This window comes from Ambystoma mexicanum, chromosome 2p (genome assembly GCF_040938575.1).
Source record: "Ambystoma mexicanum isolate Mex_15411 chromosome 2p, UKY_AmexF1_1, whole genome shotgun sequence".
NCBI lineage: Eukaryota > Metazoa > Chordata > Amphibia > Caudata > Ambystomatidae > Ambystoma > Ambystoma mexicanum.
In genome coordinates this window covers 1,467,822,431-1,467,839,261 of record NC_090923.1, presented here as the reverse complement: position 1 = coordinate 1,467,839,261, position 16,831 = coordinate 1,467,822,431, and the positions used below count along the sequence as shown (strand labels likewise).

The 16,831-nt window shown below is 48.1% G+C and overlaps 1 protein-coding gene across 4 annotated transcripts in view; it reads right to left on the bottom strand.

Annotated features, from left to right (window-relative positions):
- LOC138567628 (uncharacterized) overlaps nucleotides 1-16,831 on the bottom strand; it is a 534,099-nt gene that overhangs the window by 297,023 nt on the left and 220,245 nt on the right. The window contains exon 2 of one of the 4 annotated variants that reach the window (XM_069646057.1): nucleotides 578-653. The exons of the other annotated variants lie outside the window; for them this stretch is intronic. Within the exon in view, the coding sequence (XP_069502158.1) occupies nucleotides 578-653 (76 nt within the window). The remainder of the gene's footprint in view (nucleotides 1-577; nucleotides 654-16,831) is intronic. 4 annotated transcript variants of the gene reach the window in all.

The following is a 16,831-nucleotide window of genomic DNA, read 5'->3' as shown; positions in this document are numbered from 1 at the left end:
GTCCTGGTTCAGCACAATGTACCCGACAACATTTTATTGGGTAATGATTTAGTTGGGTTGCTCTCTGATGGGCTACCCCTGACTGCTGCTAGATCACAGTCACTAGATCACAGGTCACACCGGGTCTGACTGATAGTCAGGTACCCAAGCCAAAGGGGAGAACCAAGGCAAGAATGAAGAGCAAGAAGGCCACCCCTGCGAAGGGGCTGCCTTCTTTTCCTGTTGCTTCAGCAGCACCCACTGGGATTCAGGCTCCGGACAGGCTGGGTCCAGTGGCAATCAGAAACTCAACTCCCGAGAGAGAAGAGCCAGAAGACCCTCCTGCGGGAGAGGATCACCATGACCTTCAATACCTGCTGGCTGAAAGGGGGTCCTGTAGGGGAGACTTCTGTAAGGGTCAGAGAGAGTGCCACTCTCTCTCGAGTGTCTAAGAAAACAGGCCCAGGCACAAGGTGAAGTGCCTAGGTCGTTCAAGATGTATTGGGAGGGTGAGCTTCTTTGTAGTGAGCCCACTAAGCCTGAAACTGGCGCCCTCAAGAGGTTGGTGGTACCGCAGGTTTACAGGTGTTACGCTTACCTTGTCTCTGCAGAAGGACTAGGAGCCTTGGGGGTTTCTCAGCTGGGGTGTGGGCTGTTCTTTTATGGGACTCCACCTGGGATGAAAGAACAGGGATTAACGTTTGCGCTCCTGGCTCTTTCCCTATCCTCTGTTTTTCCTTGGTCCTGGTTCCCCTCTGGGAGTTCTGCTTTATTTATTTATTTATTCGTATTTTTAAAGCGCACAACAGCCCGTGGGCATCGTGGCGCTGTTACATATTAAACATTGGCTGGTTACAAAAGGAGGGTTGATAGTGATTACAAGGCATTTTGCTTTACAGTAGCATTTTTCTTACATAAGCTGGCAGTACAGACATCAAAACGTTAAGGTACAGTTCATGTCAGCGGGGGGAGGGCGGAAACATTATGTAAAAAGAGTGGTTTTGAGGGATTTGCAAAAGGAGTACAGAGAGGGTTCAGCTCTGGGAGAGTTGGGGAGGTTGTTCCAGAGCTTGGGTGCTATGTGTGGGAAGCCAATTCCTCCAGCTTTGGCTCTTCTTATGGTAGGAACTTGGAGTAGGTTGGCATGGTGGCTTCTTGTAGGACGGAGGGAAGATTTCCTGGTTATGGTTTCTGTTAGATAGGAAGGTGCAGTGTGATTGATGCATTTGTGTGTGAGGGTGAGTATTTTGAAATTGATTCTTTCCTTGACTGGCAGCCAGTGAGCATTTCTTCGGGCCTACGATACATGGTCAAATTTGGGGATGTGCAGAGAGGCACGGAGCGCATTGTTTTGCACTATTTGGAGCTTGTTTAGATTTCTGGATGATGTGCCGGCTAAAAGGGCGTTGCAATAATTTAGTCTGGTTCCATGGTGGCTTTAGCGATGGAGAGGCAGTTAGGAGTGTTAAGGTAGGGTTTTATGGCATAGATGAGTTTGATGGTCAGTGCGGATGAAGAGGAGATGGCGCTGACTTGTCTTGTCATGGAGAGTGTAGCGTCTAGGTAGACTCCTAGGGTCTTCACGGCAAAGGAGACAGGTATGCTAATGTTGTCAATGGTCATGTGTGAGTATTCTTGGCTGAGCTTGGAGAGAGTTTCGCTGGGGGCCAGGATGATGATGATGATCTCTGTTTTGTCGCCGTTAAGGCAAAGACCATTAATAGCCATCCAGGTTTGGATCGTGGTGTAGATGTTGAGGAGAGCTTCTGTGTCTTGGGCATAGTCTCCAGTGAGGGGGAGGAGAACTTGTGTGTCATCGGCATAGTTTGTGTAGGCTATGCCGAGAGAGTCCACTAAGTCAAAGAGGGGTTTAGTGAATAGGTTGTAGAGGGTCGGTGCAGTGCATGACCCTTGTGGGACTCCACAGTTTATGGTGGTAAGGGGAGCGTTGGCCTGGTCAGAGTACACTTTCATGGCTCTACCTTCTAGAAATGATGTGATCCAAGTAGTTGCTTTGTGAGAGAAGTGAGCTGCATGGAATAGGTGAGATGTGAGTATGCCATGGTCCACTAGGTCAAATGCTGCGGAGAGATCGAGTAGTAGGAGGAGAGCAGGTTTGCCTGTGTCCATTATTTTGGTAATTTGATTCTTTAAATCTAGGAGGGCAGTTTCGGTCCAATGGCCTTTGCGGAATCCCGATTGCCTTCTGCCTAGAATGGCATGGGTTTCCAATTAGTGTTGGATTTGGTTATGGGCGGCTTTATCTAGGATTTTGAGGAGGAAGGGGACGGTGGTGATGGGGAGATAGTCATTGGGGGAGGTGGGATGTAGAGAGTTTTTCTTTAGGAGCGGGGGCGAACTCAGACTTCTTTTAGGCATTGAGGTACAGTTCCGGAGGAGAAGGAGGCATTGATGAAAGCTGTGATGATATGGGGGGGGGGAGACTTATAGCTCTGTGACTTCTCTAAAGGCAAAGAGAGGTATTTGCGGGCAAGGGTTGTGAGGGTGGAGTGATGGGGACATGGGGAGGTTGTTGAGTGCTTTACATTGGGATGCTATTTTGTCTTAGAGCATTTAACTTTGTTAAGGAGGGCTGTCTGGATGCCTGTGCACCATGCTTCATCCTTGATTTTGCTCATATGAGATATTGTATTGGTGGGCTCTCTGTCCTGCTTCTACTGCAAGGGCGCCAAATGTCCATGCAGCTAACTGATACACTTCAGTTACTTCACTCAGCGTCAAATCCAGACCGGCTGCGACTTGAGGTTGCACCAAATGTCTCTCCATGCGTTGCGCTGCATGAGAGGAATTGCTGCTGTGTTTAAACGTGCACGTGGTCTTGTCACCGCCCACGTGTTGGCAGTCCTTTGCACACTGAATGCTGGATGATTGCAGTGTAGCCATGTGCCTTTTGTCCTGGTTTATACACAGTACGGTTTGCTATCCGTGGCGCTTGCTGTGCGCCTCCTTACTTCAGGGTCAATGCAACTGTGCTTTCTTGCTAGGTGTACGGCGCTCGCCGTATTACTCTCGTTTGGGTAAGTATGAGGTGTGCTTGCAGCGTTCTATAAAAAGTCCAATGGCTGACTTGCCTGTTAATAAATGTTTTCTTCCCTTCAGGTGTCGAGCGAGTATCGAGGGTGCCGTGACTAGGTCCGGAGCTTCAGGTATGAAAAACCGATCAGAGCGGGGCTGCAGAACAGCTGATCGCTGGTCCGGAGCTTCCTAGTTGCTGAATGAAGCAGTGGAGACACGCGAGCCTGGAACCGTTAGCTAGCGACTACAGAGGTGAGTAGGAGACGCTGTTTTCTGGATCCGTTGCTGTGTATTTATTCCCACTGACGTGTTGTTTCTTCTTCGTTGCAGGGTCAGGTTCCGCCGTAAGCATCACGCTGCCTAGAAAGGAAATCAATGCGAAGCACTGCTGATTGTCTGGGTGTGGCTTATATAGCCAGCAACACCCAGCAACAGGATAGTCACTGCTGGTGCAGCTCTGGTTCAATGTACCACCATCATGGTTGAACCAGGAAGCCGGTTAATGGCTCAATGTATTACCATCTGGGTGAACCAGAACGTCTGTTAACCCCTCTCCTACCGAGACTACAGAGACAACGTGACTGGCGCCAGATGCGCCAAGAATGAGTCCAGCCTGCCTGCCTCCCACTCTTCTGGAGTCTTGTTCTAACAGGACCATAAGAGGGGATGTGTGGGATCCTGTGAGTGGTCATGACAACAGGCCCTTCCTGTTGCAGTTGGTGCATGAGGTGCCCTTAGCTGGTCCTCTTGGACCAAGAAGACTAAGCAAAGGCTCTCTGTATATTTCTACTGGCCCCAGGTGGGAGTAGAAGTGGAGTCCCACTACCGGATCTGTCCCACTTGTCAGTTGTCTGGCAATAGCAAGACTGGAGGCAGTGTCATTGCCTCACTGCAGCCTTTGCCAGTGGTTGGCACAACATTTGCAAGGGTTGGCATCGACATTGTCGGTCCCCTAGACCCTCCCACATCAGGAGACCACCGGTTCATCCTGGTTCTGGTTGATCATGCCACCAGGTAACCCGAGGCTATACCCCGTCGGACCATTAATGCCAAGGTTGCCAGGGATCTCCTGGCCATTTTTACCAGAGTTGGATTCCCTAAAGAGGTGATCTCTGACAGAGGATCCAACTTCATGCCTAGTTACATGCAAGCCACATGGAAGGAATGCGGAGTAACCTACAATAGTCTGGTTGAGAGGTTTAATATAACTCTCAAGGGCATGCTGGGTGATTTGGAAGAGCCCCTAAGGAGGAAATTGGATCTCCTCATACCATGCCTGCTGTTCGCCTATAGAGAAGCGCCTGAAGAGGGTGTTGGTTTCAGCCCCTTTGAGCTTCTCTTTGGACATTCCGTGAGGGGGCCCCTTGCCTTAGTAAGAGAAGGTTTGGAAGCCACCCCTCCAGATCCTGCCAAGCAAGTGGGGGACTACTTGTTAGGCCTCAGGCGGAGGAAGGCACAGATGATGGGCCAGGCATCGGCGAATCTTAGGACACGCCAAGAATTGAACAAGTACTGGCTTGACCATAGGGCCTCACAAGTGGATTGGACTCCAGGACAGGAGATCCTTGTAATGGAGCCTACCAAGCTTCGAGCTTTGGAAGACAAGTGGACTGGACCCTTCAGGATAATCTCCAAGATGGGCAAAGTCAATTATCTGGTTGACATGGAGTCCCTTGGGTAGCCCCTCAGTTATTCCACGTCAACAAGCTCAAACCTTTCCACAGAAGAGAGGGAGTCTCATGTCTTCTGCTAGCTTTAGACCAAGAGGAGGATGAGAGCGAGCCCCTTCCTGATTTGCTGCATACCAACAATCAGGATGGCTCAGTGGAGGGAGAGCATCTCTCTCCATATCTGACACCAGAGCAACAGAGGCCCTGAAGGGCTTTGCTCCAGCAGCATTCCCCTCTGTTCTCACTAACACCAGGCCTCTCCCCGTGGTGCAAGCACAAAATTGACACTAGTGACAGTGTACCTATCAAAAGCAGGTGCTACCGGATGTCAGATACTGTAAAGAACCACATCCAGGCTGAGGTCGCCAAGATGTTGTATCTGGGTGTAATTGAACCCTCAAACCAGTCCCTGGTACAGTCCAGTGGTCCTTGTCCCCAAGGCAAGTTCCAAGGCAGGTACCAAGGATTGGAGGTTCTTTGTGGACTACAGAGGAGTCAGTGTCGTCATCAGAACTGGTGCACACCCATTGCCCATGGCTGATGAGCTTGTGGATGAGCTTGTGGACACCATAGGTGCTGCCAAATTTGGAAGCACCTTTGCCTTACCTCAGGCTATTGGCAATTAGCTCTGACGGACCAGGCCAAGGAAAAAACTGTTTTCAACACCTGAGGGGCTCTACCAGTTATGACTTTTCAGTTGAAGAATGCAGCTTCCACCTTCCAAAGGTTGGTCAATCAACCGCTCACAGGGCTGGAGGCCTTCTGTGTCTAACCTCTCTCTCCAGGCCATCAAGTGCCAGATAGCTCAGGGGAAAGTCACTTACCTTGGTCATGAGGTAGGAGGGGTCGAATCCAACTTCTCCATAGTAAGGTACAAGATGTACATGACTGGGAGACTACCACTACTCAAACCCAGGTGAGAGCTTTTTTGGGCCTCACTGGGTATTACTGGAACTTCATGGCAGACTATGGAACCATAGCTGCCCCTCTGACAGTTCTGACTTCGCCCAAACAAGCAAGGAAGATTAATTGGACTGAAGACTGTCAGAGGGCCTTTGTTGGCATGAAGGAAAGTCTGTATAGGGCACCTGTGTTGTGTGCGCCTGATTACAGCAAACCATTTATTTTTCAAACTGATTCATGTGACGCCAGAATTGGAGCCGTCTTGTCCGAGTTCGATGACAAAGGGGGGGAACATCCTATCATATTCATCAGTAGGAAACTCAAAGGTAGAGAACTTAGGTGGGCTACTGTTGAAAAGGAATGTTTCAGTATAGTTTGGAGCCTTTGGCGTTTTAGGCCTTACTTTACCTTCAGGGTCCAAACAGACCATAAGTCTGTTAAAATGGCTTATGCAGATGAACGGTGAAAACCTGAAACTGCTCAGGTGGTCCATTAGCCTGCAAGGGCTAGACTTCACTTTTGAGCAAAGACTAGGGAAGAGTCACGATGCAGATGGCCTTTCCAGAAGGCATGTTGACAGTCTGGATGAGGGTGTAAATCTTGTGGGAGATTAGACCACCCTAACCTCAGTCTGGGGGGGGGGGATGTGATGCTGGAAATGCTTGGAGGGACAGGGCCTTCATGTCCTTGTCCTGTACACCCTTATATGTGTTGTGTTGTTTTCTGCACAGGAGTCTGTGGTGGACTCCTGGCAGTGCAGCTCTTCATCTTTTTGGTTGTGGTGAACAGAGACCCTTGGGATACCCGTATGGCACCCATGGATATGGGTACAACCCTGTACCCCTAGTGCATGTTTTTGGGCCCCTGTGTGTGGCCCACAGAGCAGGGCATGGGAAGGTGGCAGCTCCATGCTGAATTTGACAGGTGTTTTGGGTATCCTCCATTTTGGTATACCGAGGCCCTGCCATAGGAATCAGTGAATTCCTGATAGGAGACAAGATGGCCCCGGTGGCCTCTTGGTTTTGTTTACCCGTTGCCTTGTTTTCCCAAAGTCCTGGGAAGCCCTGACTCTGTCTCTTGCTCTGACAGGCTGTTCGGTGGAAGAACCATATATGGTATTGTGGGGCAGTCCAGGCCAGACTGGCTGGGGCCTTCCCAGTGACTGTATGCAGTGAGTAACCCCTTGGGGTGGGACCTGGGTGAATGGAGCATGTGACCAATATACATTCCATGTTATGGGTGTCTAGTATCTGTGTGAGTGACACAAAAAATGAGACAGCCCTGTCTGAAACTGACATGAATGCGGTGTGGTGTGCTGAAAGGCTGGGTGCTTGTCCCAATCCCCATGCCATGTTATGGGTGTCTGGGTGGAAGTGAATGGCCTGAATGCATTGTGAGCCTGAATGGCTGCCTGCTTGCATTAATGACCTTCTGATTGATTGGCTGACTGAGCTTCGCTCAGCAGTGTGAATGAGGGACAGATCTGTTGTAACGCTCACCTGATTCCCATAGAGGCGCCGGTCTTGACTGGGCGTATATCGTATCTTCAAAGGTGATGTGTAACACACGGCTGGCTCTTTGGGCTGGACCTCTGTGCACTGTATGTCTGACTCGAAGGGTAAGATGTCTGCAGATAGAAAATATGGGATTAATGAACTGGGTTATTGAATGTCTCTCTCTTCTTCCCTTTCTCTTCTCCTGTAGAACCCCAAAGGTTAACGCTCTCACCTTAGGTAAGTGAACACCGTGCTCTCCATCTGCCTCGGGGCAGGGTGCTGTAACCAGTTTCTTCACTGGGTAAGGGGAGCAGGCCTCTTGACTTCAGAGGACTGCTGTCCGTCGTTTACTGCACAAACGGTAAGTTTCGAGTAATTCTAATGTCTTTAAAAGTCTTTAGTAATGATGTCTCTTGTTTTGCAGGGTTCCGGCGATGGCGGATGACGGGCTGAAGTGAGTTGAAGATGGAGCCCGTGTGATGAATAGAAGCGCCTGGAAGCACGTAAGTAAGCGCTTGTTGCCTGCTTCACGATGCGCTCTGACTGTCTTTTTATTTTGCAGGTACAAGTTCGGAGTGGCTGCAGGGTGCCGGAATACCCACTGGGTTAGATGTGGAAAGGAGTAATGGCACGTGAGTATTAAAGTTCCCCAATGTCTTTAAACGCACCTTGTTTTGTCTTTCAGATGCGGGATGCAGCGCCGAAGGCCTCCGGAGCGTGCGAAGAGTTGGTAAGCTTTTGTCTTTCAGATGCCGGAATGCAGTGCTAAGACCTCCGGAGCGCACGAAGAGTAGGTAAGCCTTTGTCTTTCAGATGCCGGAATGCAGCGCGAGGAGTTGGTGACAGCCGATGGACCAGGTAAGTGAAGCGCTGTCACTGAAGACCGTAATGCTAACCTGTTCTTTCTTGTCTTTCTAGGTGTTGCTGAAGACTGGATTCAGGATGGTAAGCCTTTTTCCTTAGGCCCAGGATCAGATTCAGAAGACACGATGAGCGTTCTGCTGCAGAGGATGCAGAATAACGCAAAGCAAGATTCATCCATCGGGTGTGGTTTAAATAGCCTCCTGTAGTGCTTAGGTGTCTCCTTCCACAGCCACGCCTAGGTAAGAAAAGAGTTCCTGCTTTCCAGAAGAGTTCCAGTGTTCTGAACCTAGGGAGTGGCTCCTGCCCCACCCAACAGGAAAAGTAGTTCCAAACAGAAGAGGATCAGAGGCTCAACTGGCAGGCAAGTAAGCAGCATGGTCTGCTGCAGGTAAGTCCACCCAAGCATTATGAGCCCGGCGCTTCCAGCGCTGGGACTGGGCATATTTATGAGCCTGGTGCCACTGGCGCCAGGACTGGGTCCAAAAGGTCCCAATTGGGACTGGTTGGCACTCGGAACCTGGGTTATGGATCTGCTTCCAAGGGAGTTGGGAAAACCCTGACCTTTTGGAAGCAGAGACCATGACATCTGTATATCTGGCAAGGCATAAAATAAGCAGTGTTGCAGAGCAATTTGCTATGCAATTCTGTAGGTTTGCTAATTATATTGGCACTTGTGTAGCAAAGTTAGCTATTTAAGTTACCCTTTTCAATGAAAGCACAGCTCACCCTGCTTTCCTCTCTTGCCCTCAGAGCTCTCTCCGCCCTCTTATCTGTTCACTGCAAGTTCAAAAGGGCTAATGGAAAGAGTGCAGCAGTAATCATCCCCCTGTCATGATGCCTACCTCCAAGGAGCCAGGTCCGACCCAGCAACCCCAGAGGCAGGCATCATTTCCCCCAGGGGAGTGCCAGCGGGCCCAAGCTGGAGCCCTTTGGACTCAGTCCTGGCGCCTTAGGCGCCAGGCTCATGTTGGACCTCTGTCCTGGCGCCTTAGGCGCCAGGCTCATAAAGCTAGACATGTGTTCAAGTGTTTTAATGTGCACTTACCTGATGCAGACCATGCTGCCACATCCAGGCCCTCTTGAGGCCTGAATAGGAACTACTTTACCTGTGGGACTACTTTCCACCCGGGTGTGGTCGGGGAAGGATACATACCTGATCGGAGGAAGGATACACACTTGGAACTTCTTCCAAAGCTATTTAAACCACACCCGATCAGCAACTCACGCTTCGCGTTGTTCTGCTCCTCGCAGCTGGACGCTCACCGTGTCAGCTCCTGCATCTGGACTTCAGCCACGCCTGTCAGCATCCTGGGTCATCTGCAAAGGGAGACAAGAGACCTACCAGCTAATCTGCACCACGGAGACATCACCGACGATCCTGAAAGGGAAGACATCATTTTTAAAAGCATTTCGTTACGATCGCTGCAGCGCTGCATTTCACTCACCTTTCCTGGGTTCCTCCATCTTCAGCAGCGATCATCCGGATACACAGCCACTTCCCAGAGCCTAGAGAAAAAGACAAGAATAAGAGGTGAGAGAAGGAAGGGAATAGGAAAAGCTCAGTTTCCTTCTAAGACTTACCTGTTGGGTCATTCCCATTTAATTTCGGGTCTTGCTGCTTCCAAGCAGGACCCCGGCCCCTATGTGGAAAAAAAGACAAAGACATTAGATGAGCGAATGCAAAAACATTACCTGAGCGCTCATCTAGGACTTACCAGATCTTTACTGGAACTGCACGTTTCACTTCGGGTCGGCGCCATATCTCCGGCATTCCGAACCCCGGCCCCTATGGGGAAAAGACATCAACATCAGCGCTTTGTTGCAAGAAGTCTCCAAAGGAATCTTCATTCATCACCTGAAAAAAGACAATGAACATTATTATTTAAAGCTTGAACTTTTGAACTTACAACAGAACTTTTACAGCGCCTTACCAGTATAATCAAGCTTACCTGAACTCCCATCCAACCTCAATCCAGTGAATTAACTGGGTTCAACGCGCCCCTGCGTCAGAAGCAGGATGGAGAGCTCGTCCTTTCAGACCCTAAGGTGAGACTTCACGGGAAGGGTCTCGTGGAGGGTTGGAAGAGAGTGGGAGGCTTGAGCATAACTCAGTCAGTAGGTAATACTCCCTTTTCACGCACAGGGGAATATTCCTGCGAGCCGGAGAAGCCAGAGTAGAGGGCCCTTCCTGTCCATCTTCAGAGTCCTGCGCTTCACCATTGAAGAAGCATCAGCACTCGAAGCCAGACCTGCGCCTCCGTGGGAATCAGGTGAGCGTTACACCCCCTCACTCTTGTGCCAAAAGGCCTGTGTGGGAGTGCTACGCACTTTTTATTTTTCAAATAATTGCAAACCAGCAATAATCGGGATAATACTGTTAATAAGCTAACTGTATCCTGTCTTCCAAAGACCAGCAAAGGCTTTCAATTCCTTTTCTAAAAATGTAATATGTTACATAATGCATAATTACAGAATTGCTACTGTAAAACACTGCATTGTCTCCATGCTTTACAGTGAAGTGAATTTAAATCTCAGTGTAAACCAGATTTCATTTTATTGGGCAAGATGCATCATATTGACGAGTCGACCCCTTTGAAAATGTACATGACCACACGGCCAAATGCTTTGATGGCAAGCCTAGTCCTGTGACCTGCTGGTTACATACAGCTTGCAACTGGTGCTCAACCCATGAGCTGATCCCATACTGCTTGACATTCTATTTTACCATGTTGGTTTATACCCGCTACCCCAATAGTGAAATGGCCGCAAACTACAATATTCGACCTACTTTGCCCAGTTCTCTGCCTGCTATGCCATCCACTCTGCTTAGTCTTTTAATAATGAATACACAAAGCTTAACCTGATATTTAAAGTAGCGATCAATATCATCCAGTCTGTACATCTACAGACCTACTGCAAAACTGTACACTGTAGTTGGCCTCCAGAGCTCACTTTTCTCTAGGATTATGATTGCATTATGTGTTTGCACCTGCAGTAGAGAGCTGGCCAAACCGTATCTATTTGTGTCCGTTTATGCAGCTAAACTTTGTAAAGACACTCATCCAGGGCTTGCAAAGTATTTTCGCCCATTTGCATAGCCGAGTAGATTTTAAGAAGGACCAGTACCATTTGCAGGGGATGTTGAAAACATTTATTTAAACTTTACTTTGTTTGCAGTAAATGTCAAATACACGTTTCACTGTGCATGGTTGCCTCTTGGTGGCAGCAGTGTGCCAAACTAAAGTGGGTTTGTGGTGATATGCACCATTTTACAGAAAGAATTTGCAAGGCCCGACTTATCTCACTAATGTCTTACTTCAGCGGTATACAAAACTGCTGTATTGTTGCTCATTTTATATCTTGGGTACAAGTTTCTTCGAGTGGCATTAAAAACATTAGTACAAAATTGCTAATCAAATTGGTTTGTTTGCTAATCAAGAAAAATGTAATTAGCAAACTCAACTAATCAATTTTTGAAAACTAATTTATGCCTTGATCTGGGGACCACTCAGTTATGAAAATTGTTCAAAAGCTGAAGTTGAAACTTGAAGCTGCTTATCCTTGAAGCCCAGCTGAAGAAAAAGGTTTGCTTCTGCTCTCCTTCGACGGAATACGAAAGCTGCCGTACCTGTCGAGGACTGATCCAAGAGAGGACCTGTTTAGGAGACCTCTCCCTGAGCTACGAGGGAACATCGTGCAGAAGCTGATCTTCATCAAGGTACCCTGGAAGTCAGTCCCCAAAGGCTGTCGACCAGAGACGGGGTCTGCCGAGAAACATTGAAGTAAAGTACCAAGACATCAAGGCTGTCAGCGTCCATCACCGTCGACCGGGGTTCGGAGGATCTACGTGACCGCTGGAAGCCCATCGAGTAATGTTGCCCAGACGCTGTGCTGCTCGATGACCGGAGCCGCAACGCTCCACCACTGCCTAAGAACATTTAAACCATGGACTCCCTTGTCATCAGCGTCGACCGATTTTTCCCACCAGAGAAAAAGTCGAGGTTGTTGACGACCGAGGAAAGTGCACTGGTGGGTTTCCCACCACCCTAAATCCACAAAGATGCTGACAAGTGAAGATCCAAAATCCAGCCGTGGTCGATTCCAGATCATAAACGCAGACGCTGACACGCGCTGCTGGGCATACGTTCTTCACTGAGTCTTCTTTGTGGCACCAAACTCTTTGCATCCAGGTTGACTGCACGCCTCATCTTTACAGGACATCCATGATCGATCATCGAGGAGCACCGCGAAGGTCAAAGCTGCAGTCTCGACACAAGTGTTCCCATTTCTTCGAGGAATCTCGACACCCTGTGGCTCCTGCTTTAAAGGGAGTCCACTCTCGAAGGATCCGTCGATTAACCGTCAAAGAAACTCTTCTCATTCAGGTACATTGGGGTAGCTGAACATTTTGACCAGGAAACAAGACTATTTTAACATTAATAGACTGGACTTGTTAATACACTTTATTACAGGTTGCCGAGGTGGGGGAATCCTCACACAGAACTACCTCTAGGTAGAGGGGGTCAGTATTTCTGCCATTGTATAAACCCAACTTGTCTTCCTTCCTATGTCCTATGCTGATACACATTACTGTTTTATTTGTATGCTATTAGAAACTGTCAGCAGTTGGTGCATTTTAAAGGAGTCAATAGTTAAGAGTGGTACCACATACACATTGTATATATTTGCCATATTAGAATTGCCAGAGTACAAAGTGTGTTATTAATGGATGTATATATCTTGAACCTTATTTATATAAAGAACTGTGTTAGCACATAGCATAGTGTGTGGACATTCCATTGTGGGGTGCTTGGGGACTACACTGTACTTTAGAATCACCCCGCCTCACCTCCTGAGAGCTTAAGCCTTTGTTGCTCGTCCATTGCTACCACAATAGAGAACCTTGGCTGGGGTTGGGGTGTAGCAAACTGCCATGTAAAGCAGACGTGGCTGTAAAGAGCTCCAGTTGATCTGGACATAAATTAGCTTTAAGTGTTACAGAGTTGCCCTATTGTTAGCAAAAAGTACAGTGGGAGTCCTTTGGCAATCGTAGAGTGTGTTAGTCACAACTAAATTCAACAGGTTAGCACATTCTGTCTCAACCCACTCGTAGTTTAACATATCACAGACAGAACACATTTATTCATAAAGTTACTCCTCAATCTTGGTTCCCTACAATTTACTAAATGTCCCTACAGAAAAACTCTTTATCCCTTTGTGTGTGTAACTAACCCTAGTATAGCGCTGATGTGTCGCCTATCGAGGTAGGGGATAGAAGAGAAACTCGCCCTATCCTCTCTCACTACTTTCTCATCTGCTAAGACTTAGAGCACACTTATTGGAAGTCAATTCCTTTATCTTTTATGCCTGTTGCTTCCAATTTGTGTGACTTATCACATTCCTAGGTTAAAATAGAAAAACATATGGGTGAATTCCTCATTTCATATGCGTCTCAATATTTACTTTTCCCTTCTTTTGTAGATGTAGTTTAGCCAAGCTCAATCTTATTGACAACATCAACAATAAAAAGAGGACTGGATAGATTCGCAAGAGCGGAGTCACGTGCCTAAACAAATAAAACCTTCGGTACTCCAACATGGCGGCCGCAACGCCGTACGAATGACACGCTGAATTTGACTCTTGGAATAGAACTGCACAAGGTAAGAGGTGAAATACTTGTTCTCTGCTTGCCGTTTTCATAACAGCTGCACAGTAGCTTTAAACAGCTTAAAAATGCATTGTAGATAAGGGCACGGCATATATGTTAGCAGGAAGGGTATAAATTATACTGTGTAACGCGATGGCATACTAGTGAACATCGCGCAACACACAAGTTGTGTCTGGCATAACAATCGAGTACAGATGTAGAAAACCGCCTGAAATATTTGTGTGGATTCTATACCTAGGGAAAACCCTTTCTTTACTCGATCTTGTGATATGCATTCTTATAAAATAAGTGTGAGCTTGCAAGAAAAACCTCACAATTATAAATGACTTCCCGATTAGTTGATCAAAACATCCGAAAAGAAGACAACAATATCCACCTCACGGATTGCAGTCTGTTACCCAAACATCATAGTGCGGACAACATGTATGTCCGAATTGGGAGATCTACATAACCTCGGAAAAGCATTATTCAGGATGAGTAAAGAGAGACAAGATTTGACAGAAATACTAAAATACCACTTTCTATACAGCCCATGGAGTAATAACTAGGGACTATTTACCCACAGGATAAAAAAGACAGCCACTGATGAACATCTGAAGATCCAGGGACAGCAACACATAAAAACATACAAGACACCCTGAGAGGTAAGTCTTACAGTATTTTTGGCTCAAAAAGAGAATTAAGATGTCCCTCAACAATCAAGATGCCCTCCCCCAACAAGACAGATGGAGCGCAAGACAAGAAACCAGAATAATGTCTTTTTTAGTATCATACTGTGACCACACTGGCCACAGGTATAGTCCTGAAGAAAGCAGAGAGTGGGTCCAATTCCGCTGAAACCGGTTGACTTGCAGTGGGTCAGGGTGATTCCCTGGTCCACTTGACTCATAAAAATAAGACTGAGCTTGGCTAAACTACATCTTTTTTTAAAAGAAGTGAAAGTAAATATTGAGACGCATATGAAATGAGGAATTCACCCATATGTTTTTCTATTTTAACCTAGGAACGTGATAAGTCACACGAATTGGAAGCAATATGAATAAAAGATAAAGGAATTGACTTACAATAAGTGTGCTCCAAGTCTTAGCAGATGAGGAAAGTAGTGAGAGAGGATAGGGCGAGTTTCTCTTCTATCCCCTAACCTCGATAGGCGATACACCAGCGCTATACTAGGGTTAGTTACACACACAAAGGGATAAAGAGTTTTTCTGTAGGGACATTTAGTAAATTCTAGGGAACTGAGATTCAGGAATAACTTTATGAATAAATGTGTTCTGTCTGTGAAGTGTTCATTGTAGAGTGTGACCATCTGGCCTCGAGAGTGCCCTGCCAGGGATAATAACGGCGTATAACAGTGGTTGCCGAATCTGGCTCTGCAAAAATGGCAGCCATTGCGGAATGAAGCAGCGGTACCTGCATGATAAGCATTGGCGCCGGAACAGTACGGAGCCTGAAGCGGCACACTAACGGCACTGATTGGAGCATTGTGCAGTGGCAGAAGACCTGGCAAACGCAACACTTGGCGGTCCGCAGCAGAACATCGCTGGGCTCAATCGGCAGCAGCGCAGAGTAGACGAGGCCCTGCGTCCCCCGACATCGGGCAGGGAAAGTATGCCATGGCGAAGAAACAGCAGCAGAGGGAAGCGAATATGTGGTGGAGGCAGCACCCGACCACGGATGGTACCCTGAACCAGCCCACAAATGAGGAGAAGCCATGCAGCCTGTGACATCCGAGGTGTCGCCTTGCGCGAACGAAGGTGGGAGAGAGACCGGCAGCGCCTAGCATAGGGCGAGAGGACCCGGAGGTCCCGAAAAGCAGCAAGGAGTTGGTACGCAGCGCCCGACATGTCAGCGCAACCCCAGCGGTAAGTAGCGGGGGGAGAGGAAGGCAAGTCAGCCCATACCGTAGGATAGAGGCTACATCAGCAGGCCGCCTGGACCGCAGACTTGCGCAAGGCGTGCATTGAGCGTTGAGGGGCAGCCCAGCAAAGCGTGTAGGAGAAACATTGGTGCAAACACTCCAGACTGTATCTTGCCCTGTTTAGCAGTCAACACAACCTAATAGCCACTGCTAGCTCTAATACAAGATTCCTGGAATGCAAACACATTCTACTCTGGATAGGAGGATTCGCTGAGGGAGCCCTAATTAATACTGCCAGGAGAGTTTAACTTTCCAACTGAGCTGCTGGGATATTACATTGCCTAATCGAATAACAGGTGGTTCTGGGGACACCCCATATCAGTGGACTAGCACCCTGGAAATAAGCAGTAGAGGTAGCCCGAGCCCATGCTATCCTGAACTCTGGGGCAGGCACTCGTGCAGCAGGAGGTAAGCAGCCAGAAAGTTGAACATACACAAACTGAGACACGCTAGGGCACACGGATAACTGGTGCCATATACTGCAACTAGACTTCTCCACTCAGGCCCACCACTGCCAGGACTGCGACCACCAACCTCCTCTTAATAAGAGCTGAGTAAAGCAAGGACCCATGGTCATAAACCCTGCGCGCTGAGGCACTGATCAGAGTCCCATTGAGAATTGAAGCGCATTCAAACAAGCTGGTAGAAGAGTAGCTCAAGGCTACGAGCTACAGACAAGAAGGTTGTTACGCTCACCTGGTTCCCACAGGGGCGTCGATCGGACCCGGACAGCTGCGGTCTCCACCAACGTGATGCGTAGTGAAGAGATGACAGTCTGGATTGGCCCGCCTAATCTTGTCTGCTAGACTCCTAGAAGTATTCTCCTGCAAGTGGAGAAAGGGATTTAGCCACCCGTGGACTTTAGTGATGGCCCCCCAACAGTTCTCGTTCTCCCCACTAATCACCTCCGATATTCCCTTTTGGTAACCTCACCTTATGTTTGTAAATGATGAGCTCTCCATCCTGCATGGCATGCAGGATGGAGATACAGTTACTTCACTGGGTTGAAGGTACTGGAGGAGTTCGAGGAATATTGACTCCAGTGTCTATAAAGTTCAGAGTTCAATATGTCCGATGTTCACTCTTGTTCCATTCCCTCGTTAGGTTGCAGCTGGGTCCAAAAGAATATTGCCTGGAGGCAGCTGATGGCATTCAGGTAAGAGTCTGTATTACCAAACACTGTCCGGTCGAAGTTGCATGAGTTTAACTTGCTGTTTTCTCTCCCTTTATAGGTGCGGCATAGGAAAATGCGGCGAATTAAAGAATAATACCTCCGGTGGTAAAGCAGGTAAGC